The sequence below is a fragment of the Chrysochloris asiatica genome, unplaced genomic scaffold, assembly GCF_000296735.1.
Source record: "Chrysochloris asiatica unplaced genomic scaffold, ChrAsi1.0 scaffold00333, whole genome shotgun sequence".
NCBI lineage: Eukaryota > Metazoa > Chordata > Mammalia > Afrosoricida > Chrysochloridae > Chrysochloris > Chrysochloris asiatica.
In genome coordinates, this window is record NW_006408851.1 from 978,481 (window position 1) to 1,000,044 (window position 21,564).

The 21,564-nt window shown below is 48.6% G+C and overlaps 4 protein-coding genes across 4 annotated transcripts; 2 read left to right on the forward strand and 2 right to left on the reverse strand.

Moving 5' to 3' along the window:
• Window positions 1-3,778: 3,778 nt before the first annotated feature.
• LY6G5C (lymphocyte antigen 6 complex, locus G5C) lies at window positions 3,779-6,691 on the forward strand. Its single transcript, XM_006875595.1, has 3 exons — window positions 3,779-3,890; window positions 5,034-5,195; window positions 6,528-6,691. Exons 1-3 carry the CDS (start codon window positions 3,779-3,781, stop codon window positions 6,689-6,691), a joined length of 438 nt encoding a protein of 145 aa, XP_006875657.1.
• A 2,123-nt stretch (window positions 6,692-8,814) lies between these two features.
• On the reverse strand, window positions 8,815-10,045 carry LY6G5B (lymphocyte antigen 6 complex, locus G5B). The gene is made up of 4 exons (XM_006875669.1): window positions 9,988-10,045; window positions 9,741-9,866; window positions 9,059-9,449; window positions 8,815-8,869 (listed from the first exon to the last, which is right to left on the reverse strand). The coding sequence occupies exons 1-4, from the start codon at window positions 10,043-10,045 to the stop codon at window positions 8,815-8,817; spliced, it is 630 nt and encodes a 209-aa protein (XP_006875731.1).
• Window positions 10,046-10,898: 853 nt separating this feature from the next.
• On the reverse strand, window positions 10,899-16,538 carry CSNK2B (casein kinase 2, beta polypeptide). The gene is made up of 7 exons (XM_006875596.1): window positions 16,396-16,538; window positions 15,736-15,818; window positions 14,779-14,881; window positions 14,103-14,218; window positions 13,557-13,632; window positions 13,227-13,416; window positions 10,899-11,129 (listed from the first exon to the last, which is right to left on the reverse strand). The coding sequence occupies exons 2-7, from the start codon at window positions 15,805-15,807 to the stop codon at window positions 11,039-11,041; spliced, it is 648 nt and encodes a 215-aa protein (XP_006875658.1). The 5' UTR covers window positions 15,808-15,818; window positions 16,396-16,538; the 3' UTR covers window positions 10,899-11,038.
• A 1,750-nt stretch (window positions 16,539-18,288) lies between these two features.
• GPANK1 (G patch domain and ankyrin repeats 1) lies at window positions 18,289-20,551 on the forward strand. The gene is made up of 3 exons (XM_006875597.1): window positions 18,289-18,917; window positions 19,176-19,177; window positions 20,070-20,551. Exons 1-3 carry the CDS (start codon window positions 18,289-18,291, stop codon window positions 20,549-20,551), a joined length of 1,113 nt encoding a protein of 370 aa, XP_006875659.1.
• Window positions 20,552-21,564: the final 1,013 nt, after the last annotated feature.

Sequence of the window (21,564 nt, forward strand, 5' to 3'; positions counted from 1 at the left end):
ATCCTTCAAGTTTGGGTCAGAAGAGGAGAGGTAACTGCACCTTCAACAAACATCAGCTAGCTGATACTCTCCTCTGTCCCACCTCCTAGGGGGCAAAACAGTGTGGGAGATGTGGCGCACGGAGCTATGGAAGCAGCTGCATGGTTCTGAACCCCCTCCCAGATCTACCAGAGCACTTAATCACCTGGAAACCAAGTCTCTGTTCAGCTCCTGGAACCTCCTTAAATGCAAATAGGGGACATTCAGCCCTACCTCCCACTTCTGGAGACCTGCCCCTACCTCCATTCTTCCCCTCCTTCTTGAGCATTCTGTAGAGAATGGTGGATGCCATGAGGGTCTCTCAACCATACTGCGGACCCTTAGATATTTGAAGTGGGTGGGGAGAAGGAAGGCTCAACACATGGATCCTGGACACCCCTACCCTGATCCCAGGGGCCTCAGTCTATCCTCTCAGATCACTCCTTACCTGATAAGGCTCAAATGAAGAACGGGAGGTAACTTCTCACAATGTTTAGCTGGGTTCCAGGAGAAAACCAACTTGGATGTAGTCCCCACAGTTGCTGGGGTTCTGGGCCCTGCTGTACTGGGTATTAGATGAGAGGCCTGGATGCCCAGATAGGCCAAGGGGCTGGGAGAAAAGGGACTTAGAGTTTGGTAGGAAGCCTAGGAAGAGGTGATGTTCTGGACCACCCTCAACCCATCCTATCTCATTGACCCAGGTTCTGTGTGGGTCAGCTGGACTCAGCTCTAGATTGTGTGCTTGGGCTGAGACTCTGCTTCTTGCTCCCAGTAGGGGCATGTCTCAGAAACTGCTGTTCCAAGTGAGTGAGAACCCCTAGGATGTGCAGACCAGGTGTTGGGTACCTAGCCATTCATTCATGCAGTCAGTTACAAACCATCACAGTTCTCTCAGGAGCCTAGTCGTTATCATGCTCAATTCATTTATATTCTGGATAGGAAATAGACAGGTTAAAGACCCCTGTCTATTTCTTATTCAGATGGCAGTTCCATGCTGTGCCCCTCAACAGAAGCCAGATCTCTGCCCCCCTCTTTGGCCCCACTCCATTCCCCTACTATAGCTAGCGTTCTCAAGCCCTGCCTACTTTAGTTACTCTCCTACTAGCCCCTAAGTATCCTTTGGCCAAAAAGGAGGAGTACCTGGTGTGGGTGGACTTAATGTTTGCTGCTGTCACCAGGGTGACTATTACAATGCCCAACTCTTCACTCTAGAAAGCCTCTGTGGAACCCATCACCCTGGCAATGAACTCTCTGGGCTCTGAGGCCAGGAGAGTAACTAAACTAAGTAGGCAGGACTTGGGAACAGATGCTAGCTACAGTAGGGGAATGGAGTGGGGCCATGCCCAGTGGTGGGTTGGAGGGAACAAGATTGAATCAAGGGTGAGAAGAACAACTCCGAGCCCACATCCCTCCAAAGAAAGCCATGTCCATCCTGGAAAATACTAACAAGGTCCATCCTCCCAGGGCCCATGATCACTGCAGCCTGTCCGTGAAGGCCCCTCAGGGTGACCGCCTCCTGGGAGGTCAGCCTCAGCTTCCCACAGCCCCCCATCCTTGGTGTAAAGTGCCATCAAGTCGGTTCTGGTTCATAGCTACGTGTATAGGGTTCTCAAAGAGCGGCCGGTAAGTTTGAACCATTTACCTTGTAGTTAGCAGTTCAAGACCCCCCCCCTAGTCCTTAGTTGTGGCCATATTCAAAAAAGGGGTTCACAGGGTGTTGCATAAGTCACTATGTGTACATTTTCCCTCTGCTTCAAGGACCCCTGCTCTGATTCCTTTTGTCAATCACTCTTTCCACTCATTCATTCAACAGATATTTGTGTTTCTCCCTAGTTTTCCTTTACAGACTTTTCTTTAATACATTTTAATAATGAATGCATTTTAGAATTGAGGGGGTAGAGATGGGATGTAGTTCCCTGGCTTGTGAAAAGAAATGAAAGGCCTAGTGGTCTGCTTCAGTTAAGAGCACAGCCAGGAAAGCCTTTGGAGGAGCTCCACTCTAACACACGAGAGACCAACAGTCAGAATGCACTAGCCAGCAACAGCTTTGAGGCTTCTTTTTACAAAGTAGCATGCATTTTCCTCCTATATTGGTGCACACCTTTATCTTTTGTTGTACATCTCCTTTTTGGTGTGCAACTCTTTCTTCCCATAGTCCTACTACCACCACCACTATTCATCCTTCCATTCTCAAGCCATGATTCTTGGGATAGCCAGGGAATCCAACTGCTGGGCTTTCCCTGAAATTCCAGTCAGAAAATTGTGACACACAGTATGGTTCAACACCAGAGTACCTCACATTGCCTTAAAAAACAACACTGTCAAGTCAATACCCAATCATAGTGACTCCATAGGTTTTCTAAGACTGTAAACCTTTGCGGAACCAGATAGCCTCATTTTTCTCCATTGGAGGGATTGATGGGTTTGAACCTTGGCTTTTGAGAGTAGCAGACCAATGCTTAACCACGACACTACCAGGGCTCCCATGACCTACTGACCCTTACAGTCAAAATCATAAGTCTCCCGCAGAATGTTCTACTTCCACTAATCAGGCGAGTTGAGGACCAATGGAGTTGGGGACCAAGCAGATCTGGACAGAGCATCTGAGGGCGTCTCCGTCGCAGCGCAGCTGATGGAATCGGTCTGGGAGACATGGTCGCGCCACAGCGCCACCTTGCGTAGGTCCTGACGCTGGGCAGGCGCTTCTCTGGTTTCTTGCCGACACCTGGCCGCCCCCGCATCCTTAGAGGAGCTCTGAAGTGCTGTCAGGTGCGAAGAGAAACTCGCCGTGCTGGAGTCCGTGGGCGCCGGAGAGATCATTTCCATTAACCCGCAGCTTGAATGGGGCAAGAGAAGGTGGGACGAGAGGCTCTGGACTCCCGGAGTGGCGCTATAGGATCAGCACTGGACTGCGAACCGCAGGGTCGGCGGACTATGCAGGGTCGCTATGAGTAGGAACCGCACTTAACAACAAAGGGGCACGGAGCACGGGGCTGAGGAGCTGGTGACTCAAGACCCAGATATTCTTGCTTTGGGATTTCTAACAGAGCTGCGGCTTTCCCATCTTGGAAAGTGGTACTACCGACCACTCACTTTTGCAAATGTTCTTCCCTCTCCCCACAAATAATCTGAAGCCAAATCTGTCCAGTCTTCCTTCTAAATAAATATCAGATGTCTTTCCTCAGCTTTCATACTTCCCTTCTGCTAGACTAGGTCGCCACCTTGTGACTGAACTCAGAAATAGCTCCGAACTGGTTTCCGGGCCTACACTTTTTATTCTTTATTCTCCCGTGTCTTTGCCACCTCAGTGATCTTTACAAACAGACCTCTGATCATGTTACTCATTTGCTGAAGCCTTTTGGTCAGTGATTTCACTGTCTCGGTGCTCCCCTGAAGTGTTCTGTCCTCTCCTCACCAAGACTTGTTGACTTGCCTTCCCTGCTAACCTATCTGCCCTGTGAGGGCAGGGACTTTATGCACTATTGTATTCCCAGCACCTGATGCAGTGATTCAGTAAATACTGTTGAATGAATATGAAAGTCCCCTGTCACTTCCCCAACTCACTCCCCCCTTGCTGGGCGCCTACCCCTGAGCCAGGATATTAGACCCAGACTGTCTGTGGGTGAGAACACCCTGTTCCTCAGACCTTTCTGGCACTGACTCCACCTGAAACTAGTGTTGCTTCTCTCCTTCCTCTTGGCCAATCTCTCTTGCACTTATATAAGCCCAAACTAGGGGCTGGTGAGTAATCAAGCATTTCATGGCAGACCTTGCAAGTAGCCGGAGTCTGGGACCCCTAGGCCTCCACAGTACCCTCCAAACCCTGTTCATGGTGCTCTTATTAGTGCTGGTCATGATGAGCTTGGTATTTGGTAAGTGATTTTGAGGGGTTAAAGGGGTCTCATGGTCTGCAGAATGAAGACTCCTACAGACACCAAGTGACTGGGCGCATCTGCCCAGGACACTAAGGTGAAGCCAGGCAGGCAAGAGGATGAGATAGGGGGACATGATAATGGGTTGACGGTCACCCTGAGGGAGATCAGGCTGTGGGCAACCTGAATGAAGATAATAAAGGGATTCTCTTCAAATCTGAAGGCAGATACAGAATAGGGAAGGATGGGGAATATGCTAGGTAACAAAAACAGGATCCACAGGGTAGAACACGGCCTAATCCAAGTGATGGATTCCTCAATTAACTGCAAAGCACCATCTGCATGGAAGCAGGATTTAAAGTAGTCAGCAGCTGCTTCACACCAAGCGCTCTGCTGGGTCGTGTGGTTTGGGTCTGGGACCAGAGGAAAAGGGACATGTAAACATGTGTACAGTTGGGGAGGGGGAGCAGAGAATGGGGTTTTTGTAGGCAAAATTTAGTATGAATCTGTCTTGTGATTGTTGTTGTTGTTAAGTGCCCTCAATTTGCTTCTGACTCATAGCCACCCTGTATAGGGTTTTCCAAGGAGCAGCTGGTGAGCTTGAACTGCCAACCTTAAAGAATTAACCCATAGCACAGCAGGCCTCTTATTTAGTGAGAGTCACTAAACACAAGCATGTGATCCTGGGCTGCTTGAAGTTTCCTGCCTATTGTAGAGCTTCTCCCTGCCCTGTGATGCAATCTTGTTTTGATCCAGATTAAGAAAGCATGTTCAAATGAGAGTGATCAGGCTGGTGGAGGACTGAGAAGTCAAGTCCCAGAAGGAGTGTATTAAGAGGACTGGTTAGGGTTGGAACGGGCTGCCTTGGCCTAATCTCTTAAATTGGAGGCTTTCAGAGAGCTAGGCACATATTGGTGGTGGTGGTTCAACTACGAGTACATGCTGAGTAATGAGTGAATTCTAGGAATCTCTTCAGCTTTCTGCCTAGGGTAGGAAGTGAAGCAATGAGAAGTCTATGAATGAATGGATGATTGGGGACTGGCCCAGGAACTTCTGTATGGGGAGTTAAGGATGGAATAATAGGGTCGACTGGCCTGGAATTGGGTGGGTGAGCGCTTGGGTCAGTACTCCCCTGTGTTCTAGGTAAATTCGCCGTCATCGATCAGCAACCCCCTCTTCTGTTGCCCAAGTATCTGCGCTGCTATCGATGCCTCTTTGAGACCAAGGAGTTGGGGTGCCTTCTGGGATCTGACATCTGCCTCGTCCCACGTGGCAGCAGCTGCATCACACTCCACATAAAGAACAGTAAGCTGACTCCTCTCATGTGGGTCCAGCCCTCTTCCAAACCCCAACTGTGATCCCCACAAACTTAAAATACTGTGCGAGACACGCCCTACCTCAATTTCCAGTCCCCCCTTTCTACCACTTTCAGTGTTGAACCAGATCCACGGGCCTTTCCTCAGGCTTCCTGTTCCCCTACCCTCTGTATCCGTCTGAGGTAGTTACTGCCAGACTCATTCTTCCCCTACATCTTTGCTTCTTCCCAGCTTTCTTCACTGGCCTCACCTTATTCTCCCTGCCCCTTACTGGTTCATTTTTACCAAGTTTGGTCCTTAACTGTCTTCCCATTTCGTATACTCTCCCTGGGAAATTCTATCTGCTTCCTTGGCTTCAACTAACAACCACATACTGCTTTGTTTTGAATCTGAATGTTCAGCTCAAACAGCTCTCCTTGTCAAGTTCATCTCTTTGTCTTCTGAACATCTCTGCCTCATTTTCAACTTAATGAAAATTGATTTACATCCCCTGGTTCCTCTTACACCGGATCCTCCTACTTCTCTTTAAGTTAACAAACAGCTTACATAACCCATACCATTGCCATACACTGTTCTAAGCACTTATAGTTTTATAGACTGACTCCAGAGATAGTGCTCTAACAGCCACTGTATGAAGTTGCCTTTGTTCCAATCCTTCATTCCAATCCTCCAATCCTCAGTGACCTTGTATAGATTTCCAAGGAGCTGCTGGTGGGTTTGAACTTGTGGTTAGCAGTCTAGTGCTTATCCTACAGCACCACATCAGGATTCTTTGCTGTAACATTCTCTACAGCATGAGCATATCAGAGCTGGTTTATCCAGCCTGCCTCTGATGGGCACTGAGGATTGAGGTGGTTTCTCATTTTTCACTCTCTTAAGCAGTGGACAACCCGAGACCTGACTTCTTAGGACTTGGGAACAAAGATTGTTTTTTTTCTTCTAGGATCTCTTTCTAGAAACAGAGAAAATCATATTATTTCCCTACTTTGGACCCATGAAATAAATGACAAACTTCCTCTCAGCAATTGAACCTCCAATAAATCTTTCCAACTTTTACTTACATGGCCCTAAGTGCTGGTTCTCCCTACTTTGTCAACAAATCTCTAAACTGAATGGCTCTCTCCAACCCTCCCCCAACAAACCCCCAACTTTCCTTGGGACAGTTCAGACTCACTGTGTACTCCTTACCCTGACAAGAGTAAGAATCTCTCCAGTTTTTGACCCACAGGGCAGGGGGTATGGTAAAACATTGTTGGAATGAGAGGATGAGAGGATTTGGGGCCCTGCCCAGGGACCTCCCTATCACTGGCATCTCCCCCAGGTAGCAGTACTGACATCATGGTGAGCGACTGTCGCCGAAAGGAACAGATGCACGACTGCTCATATACCCGAACCTCTCCGGTATTTGGCTTCTGGATATATTCACAATGCTGCTTCCTGGATTTCTGCAACGAACCTCAGAACCGAGTGCTCTCTAGTCCTTAGACCACTGGCGGGGAGGCATAAATACTGTTTTCAGTGACCCTCCCAACTTCCACCTAGCCAGGAAAACCTCTGGTCCCTCACACCAGCTCTCCCTGCCTCCCTCCCTTGAGTCACCTGACCCTAAGTTTAGTTTTTTTCCTTTTAGTGGTTTCCCTCCAACACCCTTCTGTATCTCTCCCCCAGAACTTTCTGAAGTTCCCCATCAGGTCCTTACAATCTGACATCTTTCCTGACATCTTCTTCCACTTCTCCCTCCACATCCCCAGAAGCTCCTCCAAAATAAATGTGTGCAAACTGTTTGGTGTATGTAGCTCTTCTGGGAGTGGGGATACTGGAGGTTGTCCTATGTGACTGTCCCATCATGGCTCCCAACCCTACTCTGCTCCTGCCCAGCTTGGATGTCTCCCATTCAGCTCTAAGCTGAAAACGATGGAGAGGAACTCTAAGTCTTTCTATGGTGAAGGTTTAAAACGTACTGAGCATCCTTGGAAAGAGTGGTATGGGAGCTGGAGGGTGGACTATGGGGGCTCAGTGCCACCAGGAGTGGGGCTGTGAAAGGGCCAGGCCCAGGCCCAGGGGAGAGGAGTGGGAGAAGGCTGCTCTGTGGAGGCGATACTTGGTCTAGCAGACTCCTGACCTCTGTGGTCCCCAGGTCTGGTTTCCCTCTACCAGGATGGTGGCAAGCTTCTCCCTGATTTGAGAGTTTTAAAACTGTCTTCTAGTTTGACTTACTAGAGTTATATAAACCTGAGTCTTTCTTATACTAAAGTTGAAGTCATAGGGAAAGGTAGGCTCAGAAAGAGGAGGAAACAGAGAGGTTTACCTTTCTGACTTCAACTGCTTCATAACCTGAATATTGTCAGTTTTCATGTCTCCTGCCAAAGCAGAAGCCATTAAGACTAGCCTCATCTGTACAAAACATATAGCTAGACCATATGCTGTATTGTTATTTATATCAAGCACACAAATAGGCAAAACTCATCTAAGTCAGCACAGCGACCACCCCTGAGTTGGGGGTAGTGCCTGGGTGGGACATGAAGGCTGCTTCAAATGCTGGCTGACTTTTGTTCTGATTTGAAAGTTGATTGCATAGGTGTATACAAGTTACAATAATCTGTTTTATCGTATGTACAAATTCCTGTTGTCATAAAGGTTTAAATAGGCCAAAATTTTGTGTGCAAGTTAACCTCTAAGGTGTTTCTTTTTTGGGAGGAGGGTCCCAAAGGTCCTGCTGAATACAAAAGGCTTAATAGCACATTCATATACATTCTCTCAATCAGGTGACAAGTGTGGCTCAGACCTAAGTACCTCAGTGGCAGAGCAGTGTGCCTAAGAATTACTAAATGTATGGGAAAAGTCATTACGAGTACTCATTGTTTTCTATATGCTTGCATTTTTTCTATTAAAAAATATTAAAAGATCCAAATACTGCAACCCCACCTGTGCACCCTGCAATTTCCTCTCCCAAGCTGAACTTCTATAGTGGGAATCCGGAATAGCTGAATCCTTGAAAACACATTGGGACAGGCCAAGAACTCAAGCCCTGGAGGTGACTCCAGTATGTGGGCCTAAATCCTTCAGTTTGTTCCCTAGTCTTCATTTAGAGAACCTTTGTTTCCCACCTCACAGGTGGAAAAACCTAGCATTCTTTAGGTTTAACGTTCTAGATTTGGGGGAATATGTTTACAGTTGGGAAGAGGGAGTCACAATCTCTGTTTTTATCTCCAGCTGAGCAGAGTGGGATAGATATGGATCCTTTGGAGGGCAGGCTGTGAGAAAGCCACAAAGGCCACGTGGAATGGGCAGGGCTCTACATTTGTGTTTGAATCCCACAAACAACGTGACACAAACTTAGCCTGGTCAGTTTATTGTGGAAGGAAACTGGGAGCTGTAGAGCAAAGCTGGATGAATCCATGGCAGGAGAGGAAGTGGTAGAGATCGGTGAGGCTGCATATTCAGCTCAGCACTGGCTCTTAGAGATAGGCACAAGGCAACGGAAGCAGAGCTGGATGTGAATTGAAGTGGCAGACAACCAGACTGAGAAGGGACTGGGAAAATGAAGAGGGATGGTACACTCAGATGGTGGGAAAGGAATGAAGGGAACCATTGGTGTCTTGCACAGGTCAGTCTGGGGGAGCCCACACTTGAGATTCTTTGCTAGGATGAGGAGAGCACAGCATTTGTGGCATCGCCAGAGGAGGGCATTCAAGAAAAGCCCTATAAATACTGGAGATGCAAAGAAGGGAAACCTCAGAAATCCCAGAGACCAGGAAATGTGCATGTTCCCAGAGAGGGCAGTGCAGGATGCTGGGCTGTTAGAGGAGAGTAGCTAAAACACAGACCACAGGAGAGGTAAAGAGTCAATGTCCAGCCTGGGGAAGAACCAAAAGACCTGACCTATTGAGAAACAGGTAGGTGCGGCGCAGGTCAGCAATGGACAAGCCTAAGGTTGGTGGCAGGGTGGCCAGAGGTTCCAGGCCTTCAGGCTCCATCCCAGCATGGAAGCTGGGAAGTGGCAGGGAGAGGTTCAAGGCCTGGTAGAAGTGTTGGATTTGAGACTCAGAAAAGGGCAGGGCCTGGGGCCTGTCAGGGAGTTCAGCTGGAGGACTCTGGAGCTGAGGACTGGACCAAGAGTTGCAATAATCATACTGACAGCACTGGGCCTGGTACCAGTACTTCATGTAGGTAGTATGCTGTTCTTGGCAGCGGTAGGAATGGTACTGTCCACAGGCTCGGATGATGAAGCGAAGCTTGACCTCTGGAGAAGAGGTGATAGTCAGTAAGCCCTGCTGCCTTCCATAGTCCCCAAACCTGGACCCCCAACCTTCCTTCACCCTATCCTTCACCAAGATGGGACTTTCACCCTAGTCTCTTTCAGAAGGGGCCAGAAAAAAAATAGTTCAGCTTGGCTCCCCAGAACCCCAAGCCCCACTTTCCAAGGTCTTCTTCCTTTCTTCTCTACCCCAGACATTAAGTAGACCCCAACGACAATAGGGAGACCAATGCCTGGGCTATCTTATCTGCAGCCCCATTTTGGGGCTCAACTCACCATAATAGATGGTAATCACCATGCATGGGGACGAGCTGCTGACAGTACACTTCTCTGAGCCTGAAATGCAACCTACAGCAGGGTCTTCTAAGAGGCAGAAGTGGCAGGTGCGGACATCAGGAACAGCTGGGGGAGAAGACGAAGTGGTGGGTATCTTAACTCATTATCCAGCTCCCTGTCCTACAGAGAGCATGGACATCCAGTGCCGCAGCCCCACCCCCAGCCTCCCTGTCCATGTTCCACTTACCCTTTCCTGCTGAGAAGCCCACCACAACCAGCATGTTTATAAACATTGAGACCTTCATTATGGTATTCTGGGATGAGGGGCAATCCCTGGAACTGTACTTTGCTATGACCATGAATTTTGATCCTGAGTTGCAAGTAGTTTTGACAAGTTAATTTGGGCAAGAATGACTGTAGGTACAGACCTATATTCCTGCCTAAGGCAGGAACCTGGATTGCAAAAGGAAGTTATTAATTTGGCAGGAGGGACAACATGTCCTCACCCACTAAGTCTGGTTCCTGAGTGTGGGAGTAGTGGCCCAGACAGCTAATACCTGGGCACCACCTGCCCTTTAGTAAATGGACTATCTTGGTTCTGCATGCCACACAAAGCCTTGTATCTCACCATGAGGATTCATGTGTTAGTGTTGTTTGTCCCTGGGACCACCTGCTATATTCCCTACACAAAAGGGTCAGACTCGGCTGCTGGAGTAAACTTTAGTCACCCACCCTGCATCCCCATGTTTCTGAGATGAGCATCTCAGCTCCAACAGAAATTCTGGATTGTGTCCTGTTTCTCTTCACCTTGTACAGTTTGGACCACTCTCCCTTTAAAACCCAAATTGAAAGACAACACTGTGGATTATGTTTCTTTCATATAAAAAGACCAAAAATGGTCTCCCAAACAACAAATAATTTTCTAATCTTTGAAACTCGATTTTTCTCTGGGTCTTTTCCTTGTGAATTTGTACTTCACACTCAGTCCTAGGAAGGATGCTCTGTTCTCCAAAAACAACACCCAAATCAATGGGGCACAAAGCTGTTCTGGTTTTTCAACTTTCACTCTCAGGGGTGGGTGAGCTCTGAGAGATCCCAAGGGTTGAGCATCCCACTACCCTCCCTTCCCCAATCCCAAGTACCAGCAGACTGGCTCATGGCCTTTTCTTCCACTTTATTTCATATTCCCGCCACAATAATGACTCCTTTAATTTAAACTAAAAACCACTGAGTTTTCCTGAAAGGGTGGCAGCAAAGGAACAAGGGTGTAAAAGACTGAGGAAGAGGTGGGGTGGGAATCAGCGAATCGTCTTGACTGGGCTCTTGAAGTTGCTGGCGGCTTGGAGCTGCAGCTGGTAGGCCATCGGGTGGATCTTGAAACCATAGAGCCTGGGCCGGGCAGAGGTCAAAGAGGCAGATGGGTGAATGGCCTGCATTCCTGTACTGTCCACCCCACCCACCCCACCCCACTGCCACTGTGAGCTTGCTCAGTGCTGAAGGGTAGTGGTTCCCAAAGTGCTTCACTAGAAAGTATTTGTATATATATCTTAAACATCAATTAAGACCCAAATTTTAGGACATACCAGTAATTCAATATACAACTGTACTTTTCTGTAACTGAAATAAAATGGATGTTCCAGGAAGATGAATCATATTGAACCTAGCCACAGGCTGAGCACCCAAGAAAGACAGTGATGACAATAACCAAACATCAAACTAGCTGCCCTTGACTCAATTTCATAGCAACTCAACCTGTGCTGAGCAGAACTGTTTCACAGGGCTTTCACTGGCTATGGGTTTTTGGAAGTAGATTGCTAGGTCCTTCTTCTAAGATGTCTCAGGGGAGGTTCAAACTGCCAACCTTTTCTTAGCTGAGTGCTAAGCTATTTGTGGAGAGTCCTGGTGTGGTGCTGTTGCATAAGCACTGGATTGTATAAGGTCAATCTGAACCTCAAGGTTGGCAGTTCAAACCTACCAGCCACTCCTCAGAAACCCTATACAGCAGGTGTTGTTGTTAAGTGCTGTCAAGTTGATTCCGACCCACAGCGACCCTATATAGGGTTTCCAAGGAGCGACTGGTGAGCTTGAACCACTGACCTGACAGTTCAAACGACTTTGCAGTCTGATGCATTAGCCCACAGCGCTACACCAGGACTTTCTGCCAAGTTTTATAACATCATTCACGGGCCTTACAAAATAATCAACTTAAAAATTAGCCTACTATACTTGGTCAAACATTTAATTAACTCACCCCTAATGTGATGGATAAGGAGCTCTGGTAGTGTAGTGGTTACGAATCGGGCTGTGAACCGCAAGGTCAGCAGTTCGAAACTACCAGCTGTTCTGCGGGAGAAAGATGAGGCTTTCTGCTCCCGTAAAGATTTACAGCCTTGGAAACCCTGTACAGAACTGACTCCACAGCACATAACAACAACTTGATGGAACTGTAGTTGCCTTGGTAGGGCTTGACCAAGTGATTTCAAGGACCTTACACGGCCCACAGGCTGGACGTTCCCCACCCCTGCTATACTGGGTTGCTGTGAGTTGGACTCAACAGCACCTAACTAACCATTTGCAGAGTCCTAGAATAACGCTGTAGAATAAGAAAGCTGGTGGTTCAAACCCACCAGCCGCTCCTTGGAAACCTTCTATAGGGTCCCCATGTTTTGATGTCAAGGAGCTCTGGAGCATAGTGGTTACCAATCGAGCTGCTAACCTCTAGGTCAGCAGTTTGTAACTACCAGCTGTTCTGCTCCCATCAAGATTTATAGCCTCGGAAAACCTGTACAGGGTCTCTGAGTCAGAAATGACTTCAAGGCACATAACCACCACCTCGTCCTGAGTCACTCAACAACAAACCATTTGCACTACCCAAAGACTGCAAGATAATAATTTGTTGTTGTTAAGTGCTGTCGAGTTGGTTCTGACTCAGAGCGGCCCTGTAAAAAAGGGTTTTTGAGGAGCGGCTGTTGAGACTGAACTGCTGACTTTGCGGCTTAAGCTGACCCTGCAGTCTGCAGTCCAGTGCTAAATCCTACAGCACCACACCAGGGCTCCATTAGGATAATAATACCTTATGTTTAAATGGAGTCCCGGTGTGATGCTGTAAGATAAGCACTGGACTATTGGACATCTGGCTATAGTGCTGTAGGATCCACAGTTCAAACCCACCAGGAGTACCTTGGAAACGCTATACAGGATTACTAGGAGTCAGAACTGACTGACAACTACATTTAAATCATGTGTCAAGTTCCTAAACAATTGTTCTAAGCAATTCGCTTATTCAAAATTGCCCTGTCAAGAGCAGTAGTCCCATTTTACAGATAAGAAAACTGAGGCATAAAGCAACTAAATAGCTTGCCTAAGATAACTTGGTAGAGAAATGCCCTGGCCTAAGAGAACCAGGGCCCAGTCCTACCCTCCCTTATATCTCCAGAAACTCTTGGGTCTTTTCTTTGACCCTTAGTGACTGTCCCTGTTCCCCACCTCGGCACAAACTGGTTGGCGGGCCGCTTGGGCCTGTACTCGGGGTGCACCATGAAGAGCATATGAGGAAAGCCAGTGCCGAAGTAGGCGCCGTCTGTGTGGTGATGCCTTGAAGACTTGGGTGTGTACACGTCCATGCATTTGGGGCAGTAGAGCTTCACCATGGCCTCCCCTGGGATGTCCGACAGGCCTGGAAGACAGCCAGACTCAGCTGATTGGGTAACCCCCATCCTGCCCAACCTTCTCCCAGGATTTGGGCCCCAACTTGCTAAGTCACAACACATTCCCAGGAACCTTCCATAGGCCACCCTTCCCTCCCTGAACACTCACCAATGGGAAGCATTGTCTGGTTCTCACAGTACACACGGGGACAGTAGCCAAAGTCTCCCTGCTGGTACTTTTCCAACTGAGATAAATAAAATGGAGGGGACTGGTACGTAGGTGTGAAGAAATGAGGTAACCCACATAGCGCTGACTCTCTCCTTAGCTCAGCCAGCCCAGCCCACATCACTGTGTCTCCCAATCCTCCTGCCTCTGTGTCCAGAGACCCCTTTTCTGGCTCAAATGGGCCCTCCATTCATTCCACTGTTTCCTCTATTTAGGAATGCTGCAGACCATTAGTCATTTGCCATTTGTTCTCTGAGGAATAGGCAGCCTATAAGAACTTTCCATCCAGGATCATGTCTGCCTCCCTGAAAACCACCTCTTCTCAACATGACCCGAAATCAGATCTTAACTCGCAAGCACAGGTTCTGGGATTCTTCCCTTCTTGTCAGCTAGACTCTTTGGCAAGTTTGAAATGTGTGACTTCTCACTGCAGAAACCTGTTTCTCTTATTGCCTCAGAGGAACTCAAGTGGGAGTAAAGAGGCCTCACCATCTGGGCGATGCCACGGTTAGTGAGGATGTAGCGGGCGTGGATCAATCCATACAGCATCTCAGCCGCCTGCTCAATCAGGTCACTCTGGTTGGGGTTGTCTTCCAACTCTTCATCTGAAACAAGTTCCAGCCCAACTTCAATCATTCAGCTTTCCTGAAGGTGGCTCCACCCAACTCAGAGGGGCTACTGGCCACTAAATTTGCCTACCATCTACCCTTGAGTCTCACCCCACCCATCACTTAGGCATTCAACTCAAAATCCTGGGTCTCTGACCCCTCCATTAACACAGGGCATCTCTGCCTTTTTTCCACGTATCTTCAGTCTCTGTTCTGTTTGTTCTCCCTTGCCCCCTTTGCAATAGATAAATGCACAGAAGTCAATGAGGAAGGTGAAATTTAAGACTAGAAAGTGTAGAGCACACACACAAAAAAGTTAGAAAACATTACATTGCGGAAATTGGCATTATGGGATAAAACTGAATTACAGTCAAAGAGCATGGGAACGTCACACATTTCACTAAATTAGGCAAGAGCCAGGAGGGGGATCAAAATAAAACAGGAGATTTTGTGTTAATAGTCCAGAGGAAATTTAGAAATACAATAGGTGAATAGAGATTTAAAGAAAAGAGGAAAAAAAAACAAATAACTAAAACACAATCCTGAGGATGACTCACCAGGCTCCAGGTCCAAGATCATGTCCAGAGCTTGTCGATAGTGGGGTACCTGTTCATTGAGTCCTGTAAGGTTGAACTTGTCTTGAATATAGTCTTCATCCACCTGTGTCAAGAAGTGGAAGTAAAGAAGAAACCCACAAAGAAATCCAGGCTTTGACTTGGACATGCTGCCCTAACTCAGTCCTTGTCCTCAACACACCGTTTCTGCTTCCCTCATCCCTCACTCTCAACTCAGGAGAGTTCCTTCCCCTAAAAGCTTTGGCCTTTCTTTTCTACTGAGAATTCCTCCTTGGAGTAATATTCAAGTTCTCAATCCCTACACCTGCACCTGGTTCTCTAGGAATCAGTTTAGTCCTCTCTTTATGGAGTGGAGTGACTCCATATGATAAGCACAGGACTGCAAACCACAAGATCTGCAGTTAGAGCCCAACAGCCTCTCCACAGGAGAAAAATGGAAGCTTTCTCCTCCTGCAGTGATTTAAAGCCTCAGAAACTCTACACAGGGGTCGCTAAGAGTTGGATCTGACTTGCAACAACTTAGGAACAGCTGGCTCTCTGACGAAAGTGGAGGATGAACAGCTTGGGTTCTGAAAGCAGTTACAATCCCTTATGTTAACAAAGAATTTTGCTCTCATTATAAAACATTTTAATAGGCAGTTAACTTCAATTTTCCTTAACAGTCACTGGAGACAAGTACTATCCGTAGCATTGTAGTCATAAGAAAAGTAAGACACAGATTTATGTTTCCAACATACTACTGTTGGAGGATGGAAGGCTTGGGGCTTGCCACTTCACTACAGATTAGTGGAAGAACTGAGAAGACTCTTCCTTGACAAAAGAGAGTTTTTACGGAAGTATATGGGAAGACTATTAGAAAACCGAATATGCTGGGGAATGTCTGGGGCCAGACTATCTGTGGAGATATACTGGCAAATACGGAAGTTGAGGAAAACTCACTTCACAGAAAAATTCATTGCCACGGAGTCCACAGAACCAAGAAATCCAGGACACCTCCTCTGAACTGCTCATCTTCACGTCAGCTGGAAAAATAAGGACGTCAGTAAAGACAGTGACCCAAAGCTTACCCTCCTTCCCTCTGGGATCCTCCCTCCTCCCATACTTGGCCCTCAAACCACGGAAGAAATCTGGGGCCTGCCTATCTTAAAACCCCAGACTCCGGAGTATCTTTCTCTAACTTCTTTTATTTACAACGCAGTCCCTTTTGCTGTGTTGTCCTCTCGTAAGCAGCCAAGAGAACTGACCATCAATCCTACCCACATCCCTAGTGCTCTTAAACACCAGGCCCCTCTACCGTCCAGTTCAACTCCAGCAGAGCCCTCGGCTGCTCCATACCACCACAGGGCTCTGCAAGTTCCGGAGCCTTTTCCAAAGTTTATCCTTCCTGGGAAAGAGTCCGGCCTCTCCTTGTCTCACGGACTTGGGGTGATTGTCAGGTCCCGAAGCCCAGACATCCAGCCTCCGCCCCTCAGGACACCCCTCCCTCCCTCAGTGCGGGACCGGGTCACTTCCTTCCCCGCCCCCACATTAAAGCGCAGAGACCCCATGTGCAACGCCTACGAAGCTGGAATACTGGCGCGGCGACAACCTCAATCTCACCTGTTGGACGGGGACCGGGACCGGGGCGGGGAGGGGAGTCGCTGTTTCCAAGGAGCGGCGGCGACCGCTACAACGAAGGCCGTGGACCCGACCGCGGCAGGCGAAGCGCGGTGGGGGGGGAGTGGAAGTTGGTGAGGGTGGGGAAAGTGCAATGCGCAAGCGCCAAGGATCGGGCGCTGCGGTGGAAGCCGGGAAATAGAGTCCCCAGAAGGGAGAAACTGGCAAAACAAGTGGAAAGTGAACTACCAATCCCAGAAAGAGCACAGGATCCTGGTTCGCTGGGCCCGCGAGGAAGACGCTCGGGGGCGGGGCGCAGTGCGACGCTACCGGAAACAGAAGTCCAATAACACCTCAGGACCAGGGAGCCTGGGAAATATAGTTCTAGGCTCTTGGGACGGTGGGGCCAACAGGGGGCGGGGAAAGGAGCGAGCAAGTCTGGGATTCTGGCCTATGGGTTTCCTCACAGTTCAATCCTCAGGTCCCGCTGCAGCGTCTCTACCCACAGGAGTTACGCGGTTTGCAAAAAACGTATAGTGCGCGAAAAAACACTGTAGTCCCGCTCATAGTGTGCCCAGTTTGTCCCCTAAATTTTTTATCGCCTGGTAGGTCTCTTGTCGGAATCAGACCCGCCCCTGGAACGTTCCCCTCCCCACGGGGCCCACATTTCACCCGGGGCCAGTATGCTAACCTGAGGTGGCACCAGTCATCCTGGCACTTGTCCCCTTGCACTTTTCCATATCCTCTTTGGACTTGAATGGGGCCTTCTGCTGAGAGTTCTTAAGTGTGACCTTCGAACCCCGACCACAGTAAGGGTTAGGGGCAGCGTGATGTTACTTCATTTCACAGCTTCTCGGCATTCCACAGATCTACCAACTCCTCTGGGTCTTTCTTAACCCAGGGGGAGGTCCCCCAGCTCCAGAAATGAGCTGGGAGCAGGGGGCCACCTCGAGCGAGGCGAGGGGCATTGTGGGGCGTTATGTAAAAGTAGGACCCCAACCGACAGGTCTTCCTTGGTCCTCGCGCCACCTGAGCACGCGGCCTTTTGTGCATAGACTATTGGAAAGACTCCAGGGCGGGAAACTGAACCGGCGTTTTGCGCACGCCTGCGCACTGAAGTAATGATGGATTTTTCTTCTTCTACGTCTTCGCCTTATTACGCATGCGTCTTGTGTTGTGTGGCTGTTTGGGTGTATTGTCTGTTTTGATTAGAGTAGCGCTTTTTTCCGTACGGAAGTTACAAAAGAAAGTAGGTGGAGCTTCTTTCCGGAAACTGCTTCCGGGGAAGTGTTGCGATTGTTTTTTTGAAAGACAGACTCTTGAAGTTGTAGCGAGGACGAATTAAAGTGCCGGCTTGATATGTTGTCGTTAAGTACCATCGAGTCTGTTCCGACCCATAACGACCCTGTATAGGGTTTCCGAGGAGCGACTGGTGACCTTGAAATGCCGACTTTGCAGTCCAGCGTATTAATCCACATTTAATCTTACTGGTCGGAACCGACTCGGCACTTCACAACAATAACAGCAATCTTACTGGTATGTCGTATGGTGTGCGAAAGTGAGTTTAGTGAAAGGCTTTTACTAATTATTTTTATATGGGAACCGGGTGGGAGAGGAGAGGGGGCTTAGGATCTCTGGGCAACTCATTTAATTTTCTTAGCTGATGTTTAGCAAGTAGCAGGTTGCTTTTGTAAGGTTACCTTTTTTATATGTGACCTATGGCCCTTATGCCCCTCCGGGTTGTGGGCCCACTTTGAGGGTGGGAGGCGGGGTCTTTGATTCTAAAGTTACTTTTCCTCATTACGGCAGTTTTCTGGAGGTGGATCTGGTCACTGCAGGGGTCTTCCGGGAGTTGGCTTGTTTCAGTCTTCTCCGGCCCAGTCTTACTCAGAAGCCATGTCCAGGCCCTCCCTCATCACTTTCACCCCGGCCAGTGATTCTGGCGACTTCTGGAAAGATGGACAGCAGCAACAGCCACAGCCTGAGGAGCCGAAGCCCGCCTTGGATGGGTCTGCAGTCCGTGCCTTCTACGAGTCCTTGATTGGAAGTGAGAACAACCCGCCTGAACCAGAGAGATCCCAGTCTGACCCTGCCAGGGAAAGAAAGAGGAAGAAAAGAAGACTGATAAGGGGGGCTGCGGCAGAAGCAGCGACAGCCTCAGCCTCAGGCAGACACGGTCAAGAGGAATCCCATGAGGCAGAGGATAAGATGACCCAGTGGATACTGAGAGCAGCTCAGGAGGGAGACCTGGCAGAACTCCAGAGGCTGCTGGAGCCCCGTGAGGCAGGAGGAGCTGGGGGGAATATCAACACTCGTGATGTCTTCTGGTGGACTCCACTGATGTGTGCTGCCCGAGCTGGCCAGGGGGCAGCTGTGCGCTATCTTCTGGGTCGAGGGGCTGCCTGGGTGGGAGTCTGTGAACTGGGTGGCCGGGATGCTGCCCAACTGGCTGAAGAAGCTGGCTTCCCTGAAGTGGCCCGCATGGTCAGAGAGAGCCATGGAGAGACGAGGCACCCCAGGAACCGGTGAGGAAACTTTCTCTCTTCCTAGCCCTGGTCGGTGCTGTGCAGCTTAATGCACTGGACTACAAGGTCAGTTTGAACTGCAAAGTCGGCAGTTCAAGCTCACCAGCTCCTCGCAACCCTATACAGGGTCACTATGAGTGGGAACTTAACAGTCACTCTGTACGTGAGGCCCCAGAATAGAGCTGAGGGGTCTCCTGCCCCAGTGTAGGTTGATAAGGCAGTGTTGTAGCATACTTACTTGGACAAACAACCTAACAGCTGTGTGCCTCAGATGCCTCGCCTGAGAAATGTGATGATAATAATAAGCTGCTTTCTCATAGGGTTGCTAGAGTTAAATGGGCTAATACATGGAAATTACTAGAACATAATTGTTGTTTGTTGCTATGGAGTCAATTCCAACTCACTGCCACCCCAACTGTGCAGAGTAGAACTCCATAAAGTTTACAAGGTTGTGATTTTCCGAAGGAAATTACCAGGTCTGTCTTCTAGGCACCTCTAGGTGTGTTGGAACTTCCAACCTTTTGGTTAGTGGTAGAGCATTTGTTTAACCTTTAATGTCACCCAGGGTCTTCTTCACCCACGTGTCGTTGTTGTTAAGTGCCGCTGAGTCAGGTCAGACTCACAGTGACCCTTATAGAGTCCTGGTGTGGCACTGTGGGTTAATGCGCCAGACTGCAAAGTCAGTTTGAACCACAAGGTTGGCAGGTTAAGCTCATCACAGCCACTCCTTGGAAACCCTATACAGAGTTACTGTGGGTCCAAATCCACTCCAAAGCAGTTAACAACAACAACAAGGCTTTAAAAATCTTTGTGGGAATAGAAAGCCTCATCATTCTTTTGCAGAGCAGCTGGTGGGCTCGAACTGCAGAACTTGTGGTTTGTAGTTTGTGGCCCAGTGCTTATTGTATGGTGCTCCCATTGCCACATAATAAGCACTTTATAAATTCTAATTGTAAGCATTACTAATTATTCCTTCCTTGCACCAAGAGCCTTGTGAGGTCTGGTACCACCTCTTCTCCCAACCATTCCTTTTAGGGTTCCTCGTTACTAAATGAGGAGAAAGGCAATTTGTCTTTTTTAGCAGAAGGCCTAAAAGGCCATGTCCCATTCTGCCAGCCCCTGCGGTCTCTGTAACCTTCACCTGACTCACAGCCCCCACCCCTCAACTCCTCTTCTTTCTCTGCAGGCCCCACCACTCACGTCCCCCCCAATATTGTGAGACCTGTGATGCCCACTTCCAAGATGTTAACCACTGCACATCCACCGCTCATCTGCTGTCACTGTCCCGGGGTCCCTGGCCCCCCAGCCTACCTCCTGGAGTGCCTGCCTCCAGTCCAGGCTTCAAGTTGCTGTTGAGAGGGGGCTGGGAACCAGGGATGGGGTTGGGGCCCCGAGGTGAGGGTCGTGCCAACCCTATCCCTACTGTTCTTAAGAGGGACCAGGAGGGACTTGGCTATAGATCAGCACCGCAGCCACGAGTCACACACTTCCGGGCTTTGGATACCAGGGCTGTGGCTGGGAAGGAACGAGCCCCTCGAGTGACCACACTGAGCCGGAGAGAAGAGAGAAGGCGAGAAGAGAAGGGCAGGGCGTGGGAGCGGGATCTGAGGACATATATGAACCTTGAGTTCTGACCTTGGTGAGGTCTTATCTGGTCTATGGCTGGAATCTGAACTTTGGCCCCTGACTTGGGCACTTTGGTTTCTTCTCCTTGAGGTATGCCTCTAGTCCCAGAGCCTCAGGTTTCAGGTCTGTCTTTTGGGAAGGAGGGGTTAGATTGAGAAATAAATCCATCTTCACCCTCTTTTGTGGTCTACTCATTTTTCTGGAAGCTGCTATGGAGAAGCCAAACAAATTGGCGAGCCACATTAGCAAAACCCATTGGAGCCAGAAGGAGCATCCACCTCTAGGTCACATGATATAGTCATCTCCCTGCCTAACTGGTTCACTTCAAGGCCTATGTCCTGCCAAGAGTGCAATAGCTGTTCTTCCAAATCCCTTGAACCCGGAGCCACTTAACAGTTCCATGCAAGTCTCATGACCACTCCAGGCAATTCAATCACTGACTTACAAAATATTCACATACTGTGTGCTAAGAATATGAGTAAAAGCCATTCATTTCCACCTAACTCTCAAGGAGATTACAGCTAGAGGTTGGAGAGAGCCCTATAATCAGATATAATGCACAGTGATGGGGGTGGAAGGGGGTCAGGGAAAAGCTCTAGAGGTGATAAAAGTGGGTTATGAATTGAGTAAAGATTTACATATAAGATTGTCAGCTTTATAATCAAGTCATACACTGTTTCATCTCATTGATTACATTGTCCTCCATACAACAATAGTTTACCCAGCTTCCTCCCTGTGGTTCCTATTTGCATTCCACCCTTCTCAAGTTTGTCATTAGGAAAACATTACCCTTTTGATTTTGAATGGTTGATCATTCCATGGTAAGCATGGTGTTGTTAACCCTGTCGTAAACCTATCTACTGCTTGGCTAAAAATTGTGCCACAAGTGAGTCCCTTTCCAGACCTGAAGGGGGTTGAGAGCTATAGTTTCAGGTTCCTCTAGTCTTTCTGACCAGTAAACCTGGTCTTTTATTATTATTAAATAATTTTGAGTTTTGTTCCCCATTTTCTCCCACTCTAT

What these genes read in the sequence shown, in the direction of transcription:
- LY6G5C (XM_006875595.1), top strand. Translation starts at nt 3,779, where the DNA reads ATGGCAGACCTTGCAAGTAGCCGGAGTCTGGGACCCCTAGGCCTCCAC. An exon ending in CATGATGAGCTTGGTATTTG is followed by an intron (nt 3,891 to 5,033) that starts GTAAGTGATTTT and finishes CCTGTGTTCTAG; the next exon opens with GTAAATTCGCCGTCATCGAT. An exon ending in CACACTCCACATAAAGAACA is followed by an intron (nt 5,196 to 6,527) that starts GTAAGCTGACTC and finishes CATCTCCCCCAG; the next exon opens with GTAGCAGTACTGACATCATG.
- LY6G5B (XM_006875669.1), bottom strand. Translation starts at nt 10,045, where the DNA reads ATGAAGGTCTCAATGTTTATAAACATGCTGGTTGTGGTGGGCTTCTCA. An exon ending in GGGCTTCTCAGCAGGAAAGG is followed by an intron (nt 9,867 to 9,987) that starts GTAAGTGGAACA and finishes CTTCTCCCCCAG; the next exon opens with CTGTTCCTGATGTCCGCACC. An exon ending in TTGGTTCTTCCCCAGGCTGG is followed by an intron (nt 8,870 to 9,058) that starts ACATTGACTCTT and finishes GATGCCACAAAT; the next exon opens with GCTGTGCTCTCCTCATCCTA.
- CSNK2B (XM_006875596.1), bottom strand. Translation starts at nt 15,807, where the DNA reads ATGAGCAGTTCAGAGGAGGTGTCCTGGATTTCTTGGTTCTGTGGACTC. An exon ending in GCAATGAATTTTTCTGTGAA is followed by an intron (nt 14,882 to 15,735) that starts GTGAGTTTTCCT and finishes TTCTTGACACAG; the next exon opens with GTGGATGAAGACTATATTCA. An exon ending in ACCGTGGCATCGCCCAGATG is followed by an intron (nt 13,633 to 14,102) that starts GTGAGGCCTCTT and finishes TATTTATCTCAG; the next exon opens with TTGGAAAAGTACCAGCAGGG.
- GPANK1 (XM_006875597.1), top strand. Translation starts at nt 18,289, where the DNA reads ATGTCCAGGCCCTCCCTCATCACTTTCACCCCGGCCAGTGATTCTGGC.